The sequence below is a fragment of the Limulus polyphemus genome, unplaced genomic scaffold, assembly GCF_000517525.1.
Source record: "Limulus polyphemus unplaced genomic scaffold, Limulus_polyphemus-2.1.2 Scaffold1266, whole genome shotgun sequence".
In the NCBI taxonomy this organism is placed as follows: domain Eukaryota; kingdom Metazoa; phylum Arthropoda; class Merostomata; order Xiphosura; family Limulidae; genus Limulus; species Limulus polyphemus.
The window spans coordinates 73,188-80,465 of record NW_013666876.1 but is presented as its reverse complement, the minus strand read 5'-3'; the positions used below and the strand labels follow the sequence as shown (position 1 = coordinate 80,465).

Here is a 7,278-nt window from a genome sequence, read left to right as displayed (position 1 = left end):
TTAAAATATCAGAGTATTTAAATAAACATTTTTAATAGCTGTAATGTATAAGCAATAAATTAAAGTGTAAGTAACATCGTTCTATCAGTGATATCTTAAACCTCAGTCAGGTTACCTGTTGCAATACCTTTTTTTTATCATTCACTATCTAAACGTACTGGCTGCTTCCCAATTAGTAAGAACATTTATCTTATACAGGACTCGTCATTTCTATTTCAAAGTTTTACAGCCTTTTGCACTTAGTAGAACGTGAAAAGCTAAACCAGTTTTCTCCTTTAATTATAGTTTGTAGTCTTATGAAGAAGAATAGTTTCGGATGTGGATGGTAAAATGTATGAAATATTTGTTTATTCTGTAATCGGTAGAGCATGAAGGTTCCGTTATTATCGTACAGCATGTTTCTAGTATGGTATTTAAAATACTGGAATATTCTGTATCTAGCAGTACACCGATAGGTTCAATTATTCGTACATCTTATCACTTGTAGAATACGGATAACCTGTGTCTGCATTCACCTCAAGCTGTGGATACTGATATTCACGACAATGACAGGAGCTAAGCACCTCTTGAGGGGGTGTTCGACGTATATTTTCGTTCATTTCAAACTGTTTTGGGGAATTATCGTTGTTCCTGTCATGAAGGTGAGTAGCTCGAGTAGTGTTCGAAGTGACGGCACACCGAGAAAGAGACACGGGGCAGTTCAGACTAGAACAACAAGTCTTCCAGATGTTCCTGTAGCTGAAAGCATAGCTCCCATACACAAGGGGATTAACACAGGAGTTGGAGACTGCAAACATGAACAGCGCCGACTGGATCTCTGTAGCTAGCTTTGTGGCTGATTCTACGTCAATCTGGTACCATAAAACGATAACCACATAAGGCGTCCAGCACCAGAAGAAGGCCAGAACGATGATAATCGTCATCCTGAGTGTCCGAGCTCGAGTTCGTTCAATGCGTGCCATGTCTGAACGTCGCAGACGGAGTCGACCTCTGTACTGGTGACCTCTGTCCATGTCCTCTAAAATAAACACCACTAAAACTATTATATATCACAAAAAACTTCATCAAATATATTGCCTATCATTTAGACCAGTGCTATAAGTTATAGGTAATATCTTATTTTCTATCATTTACACCAGTGCTATAAGTTATAGGTAATATCTTATTTTCTATCATTTACACCAGTGTTATAAGTTATAGGTAATATCTTATTTTCTATCATTTACACCAGTGCTATAAGTTATAGGTAATATCTTATTTTCTATCATTTACACCAGTGCTATAAGTTATAGGTAATATCTTATTTTCTATCATTTACACCAGTGCTATAAGTTATAGGTAATATCTTATTTTCTATCATTTATACCAGTGCTATAAGTTATAGGTAATATCTTATTTTCTATCACTTACACCAGTGCTATAAGTTATAGGTAATATCTTATTTTCTATCACTTACACCAGTGCTATAAGTTATAGGTAATATCTTATTTCTGAATGATAAAACTTTTCAACTTTCAATCACGATGAAACTGTTTTTATATTTGTTTTTGAAAATACACGGCTCTCAATTTTCATGAAATGCTTTTTTTTCTATCTGAGAACAGTCGTTAAAATGTGTGTTTGTAGATGTTCATAAAGCCTTTGTTTTTTGAGAGATTTTTGGTTATAATGACTTAATATACCCAGAACAGCATTTCATATTAACTTATAATAAAATGTCATAAGCATCATGAAAAACAAAACAGTCATAATTATTCCACAAACTTTGTAAAACAGAAAATAATATACTGCTTCCGATTTTCTTCTCAAATTGACTCGTTTGTTCTGTTCTTATGAGTTTTTTTATAGTCAAAACACGGGATTTTATATGACTCACTCAATAATATATTCATGGTAGTACACACAAACCTAGAAAACAACATGAATATTTTTGTATGTTTAGGGTATAGCAACGTATAAAATGTTGCAATAAAACGTATAACGCGTATTGATGTTATGTGTACAGTTAACGTGTTTACACAAGTTCGTAAACAAATCATTTTAAATAACATAGTCCGTAAATCGCATAGTATATGGATGTGTAGCGTGTGATCCACATTGAAACGTCTACTGGGGTTTTATCTTAAATTTCATGTACCTCTTTTCCTATTTTGTGTGTCACACATGCACACGCTTTAAGTATATTATAAAATGGAGACACATAAAGTCATTAAGATATCTTCTATGATCTTAGATAATGTCATTGCACATAGTTTTATGTTTTGATAAATTACGAAGATGAAACTATTTATTTATAGAAGAGATGAGATGTTATCCTAAAACACTTAAAGTTTCATGATGAAATTCCATTTGAAGAAAACACTTTTTGTAATTATTGAAAGAGATTAGAATAAGGACAAAAACACGTTCTTTGGTTGTTGAAGTTTCTTAAAGAAGAAAACGAGAAACGTTATTAGGTTTCTGTTATAAAATTATGTATAGAGTACACGAAAAAAATGTTAAAATCGGGTGTATTGTATGGAATAAGTTACTGTTAACATATTGCATATTGTCTAGCTCCACTTATTGTCAACCTAGTGCATGTTGTCTAGCTTTAGTTACTGTTAACTTAAGGCATATTATCTAGCTCTCGTTACTATTAACATAGTGAATATTATCTAGCTCATACTTGCTGTTAACTTAGTGAATATTGTGACAGATATAGTTACTGTTAACATCGCGTATATTGTCGTATAAATATCGCTGAAATCCCACTATTCAGTCAAATGAAGGTAGTTCAACAGTTGGCGGTGGCTAATGTTGACTAACTGCCTTCTCCATATTCTATAACTCCAAAATTTGGGCCGGTAGCTCAAACAGCTACAATACAAGCTACAGCTTGTAGTTTTGCGCGTAATCCAAAAAACAAACTTTTCCTTTTCCTTTATAATTTCTTTCCAAAAATAAATTAATAAATTATTAATATTAACTGTAAAAAGAACAATGAAATAGAAATAATCAAAACGACCAACACGTTGAAAGTTATTAATTTAACGCCACTTTTAAAGTGCAACACCACTCCCCGAATCTAGAACTTTTCTGTAGTGAAAACTGAGATCGACTGATATTCGAACCCGCAAATCTGATTACGAAATAAACTATTTTTGTCAAGCTTAAAAACATTTGATATTGGCTATAGCCTTTCTCTCCTTTCACAAAAAATGAAAATGTGAGCTAATATATATCTATGATAAAGTTTATTTAATACAATGTTGAGTCACAACCAAATCACTACCTCTATTCAAGTTGAGTTAAATAATAAAATTAAATTATCTTTATCAAACAGAAAGAAGCTCATCATAGTGTGTCATACAGTAAGTAATTCAACATATTGTATCAAACACAAGACAGTTCAACATAATATCCTAAATAGAAGGTAACTCAACATGCTGTATGAAAAGGTAGTTTGACATACTGTGTCCAACAAAAAATAGTTCAACATACTGCATGAAACAGAAAGTGTTAAAATGTTTTATTAAGTTGATGGTTAAAATATGTGCATTAAAAGTGAAGGATAATGTTGATAGTAATGGAGAATCAGGCCAATTATTTGATACTTGTTATTCATATTACTTTCCGTTAGTGTTAAGACTTCTACTTGTTCATCTGTATTAAACACACTGTGCGTGGTTCTCACACGAGCTGGCGAGAGTATCTTCATTAGGGTTTTGGACATCACTGCTGTATGAGATCACATATATATATATGACCAATCCACTCGCGGGGTCATGAGGAAAAGACATATTAACCAGCATCTCTGAACCACTCCCTCACTGACATTCCCAAGTACTTTCCATCACATTTACCTTATACAATCACTATCAGCAAATGGTAACTCTGTTTTTGGGTATCATAATTCAGTAGATTTCACCCCTTTTGACTAACATGCTCTACTTTCCTAAATAGCAGCATTAAAGCATTTTCACAACATTCTGAAACTTAGTAATAATATTTTTTTGCATTATTCCCAAACATTTCATATCATCAAGTAAGTGATTAACTGATATCTCAACAAATCCTTTACATCCAACTTCAATCACGTAGAGTTCACCCATCCACATACCCATGATCGGAAAACGACTGTCGGAGTTTAGAGTTCACCCATCCACATACCCATGATCGGAACACGACTGTCGGAGTTTAGAGTTCACCCATACACATACCCATGATCGGAACACGACTGTCGGAGTTTAGAGTTCACCCATCCACATACCCATGATCGGAACACTACTGTCGGAGATTAGAGCTCACCCATCCACATACCCATGATCGGAACACGACTGTCGGAGATCACAATATTTCAACAGCTTTTTGCTGATGAGCCTCCTCTATTCCATTCTCCCATAGTACCAACAACTTTATTATCAATGCAATCATTCCTGACAAAGACCAGACAGTGATGTACTGTCTCAAACTGGTTCTGGTTATTGCCTCTGGAAAGTGACCTACACACTGCCATTCACAAAGACTTGCCTATCTACTACTCGTTCAACCTAACAGGTCTGAACTCTTGTTTCACACTTCTTGAAATTGAGTCCACATTACACGAATGTCATTATTTAATTTATGTAGTGCATATTGGTGTACAGAAGACATTTTGATATTAGAAACGGAAGACCCTATAACACCAAAGTGTTGGAGCTTTGTACTGTCAGTTACGGTTTGTGTTTTAGTGGAACGCTCCTGAAGAAGCTGTAAAATAAACGTTGAGTATCTAATTAAATAAAAACAAGTTCGTGTTATAAGGTCATTTATTTATAGTATGGTACGAATGTCCTCTTTTACAAAGAGTGTCCACGTACCACTGTAGTAACCCTGCTGCCATGGTGACTTAAACATATCTCCAATAGTCTGCATAAATACTCATGAAACTGGATTGTGTAACGAAATGTAACAGCCACAACAAAGTGCACCTAGCTGGGCATACAATAAGCGTTCTAGAGTACCCCTATGTGACTGACAATCTTGGCATAGATTGGAATAAAACATGCCACACTTTTTCTCATTGTTTGGTGATGATACTATCGAACATGAATTTCAGCACACTAGGGATGATTGACGAAATTTGACTTCAAAGAAGATGTTGTTCATTTACACCCCACTAAGAAATCCACGTCTCATGTTGTATCTGTTGCCTGGACCATCATTGCCTTTTCTTCTCTGATGTTGCTCTAATTCGAAATTAAGTTGCCAAGTATTTTCTGCCGTATTATATTTCCTTTTGATGACCTTCTCCTTTGTTATTGCATTCTTCTATACAGTTAAGGGCCAAAGAATCATCAGCAACAGCCTAAAGTAATAGCACTACAGCTTGCATTGTCCAGATAGGCCAGATGTGTCAATTGTCTTCCACGCATTTTCAACATCATATTGCACCTAAACGTCCTTGACACATTCAGTTACAGTGTACAAGTACCAAGGTTTTTGACTTGCTGCTCATGCACATTCAGAATATCCTCTTATACAATGGTGAGGCCCACCACCTTAACACTGCTGTAGTTTAGTGACAGGCTGTTGATTTATTTTAGCTTTAACTCAATTCTGGCCCAGTCCATAATATTCTACAGCTCCATTAATTGGCTTTAGCAGTGCTGATAACAAATGTGCAGGACCAACCATAAAGGCCCACATGAATGGCTATTCAATACCACTCACATACATCCCACTCCTACAAATGGCTTTCATCCTCATCACAAGCTACAGTGGTAAAATAGTATAACCCATTGTTATACCCACCTCTTACCTTGCCAATTTGTGGTGTATGCTCTCATAGCAAATTCAATTTCAAAATTCCCGTGGTACCCAACAAATTTTTGTGCAAATCATGTATGTCTATCCACAGACATTTGCGACTATTTACTTTCATAACAAATTGTTTGAATATCCAGTCAAGACTTTTAAACATTTGTTTCCAAGTTGACGCTGGGATAGCGAATGTAGTCTGTGACATTACATTTAGAATACTTGTTCCAGTTAATCTTAAGATTACTGTATGTGATAATTACAAATATTTACCTTCATTATCATGTGATCTTCTGGATATCACCCACAAGATGCGAGAATAACAGAAGATGATGATGGCCAACGGTACTAGATAAAGGGCCAGTAAACAGAATATGTTGTAGGCTCGATCTTGCCAAAGCTCGGAGAAAAAGCCAAAACTCACACACTGTTTGAAATCAGGATAATCTGGATGGCGTTGAACTCGAAATATAATACTCTAAGAGTGAACAAAGTAAAATAACATTATAATTAAACTTGAAATACACAAATGATGATAATTTATTAGCACTATATATTAAATTTAGTGTAGAGTTAACATAGCATAGTTGGAAAGATTCATGTTTAGGTTGAATAATTTTGTACAAAAATATAAAATTCATAATGATTAGTTTGCGTTTATTCTTCTATTAGGAAATATCTTTATAAGACTTATACAGGGGTCATGCAAAGCTAGTTTTGCTTCTGATGTTATTTACAGAGGGTAACAATTTGTTTATTAAATAACTGCCCCCCAGTGGCACAGCGGTATGTCTGCGGACTTACAACGCTAGAATCCGGGTTTTGATACCCGTGATGGGCAGAGCACAGGTAGCCCATTGTGTAGCTTTGTGCTTAATTACAAATAAACTTATTAAATAACCTTGCTTCTGGCTTTCCCTGTAACCTGTGATTACACGGGTGAAACTTCCTGACCTTTTTCTTGCTTTTCAATTAAAATGTGATGATTTGAAAGTGCAAATGACACCTAAAACTGACCCCTTTTGGAGGGTTACATTATAACTCTTCCCAATACGAAGATCTATTCTGTGGTAAATAGAGCATGTAAGGCACAATATTTTAATATTAAAAAAAAAGGGGATACCTGTAGTTTGAATCATATTAGCAAGGCAAGGGAAAGTGTGATTTCAGCATGAAAAAAACCAGAAAATTCCATGACTGAATGCCAGTCATAAATTAAAGGTATTGAAGAAAGTTAAACAGTTTATCATCCTAAAGTAACCCAAAAACACGTCATTCTTGAAACTGGAAATAATATATTACACACGAATGAATGTTTAAAAAAACACAAAAGGGTTGTTTGTATGTTTGTTTCTAATTAAGCACAAAGCTACATAATGGGCTATCTGTGTTCTGCCCACCACGGATATCGAAACCCGGTTTCTAGCGTTGTAATTCCGCAGACATACCTCTGTGCCACTGAGGGCAAAACACAAAAGAGCTATGCTCACAAGTCTC

At 35.0% G+C, this 7,278-nt stretch overlaps 1 protein-coding gene across 1 annotated transcript; it reads right to left on the bottom strand.

Moving 5' to 3' along the window:
• Positions 1-461: 461 nt before the first annotated feature.
• On the bottom strand, positions 462-6,259 carry LOC106462843 (gonadotropin-releasing hormone II receptor-like; the record flags this gene model as incomplete). The annotated part of the gene is made up of 2 exons (XM_013922806.1): positions 462-1,018; positions 6,055-6,259. Coding segments are annotated over 2 exons (762 nt in total), but the record flags the coding sequence as incomplete, so codon positions are not given.
• Positions 6,260-7,278: the final 1,019 nt, after the last annotated feature.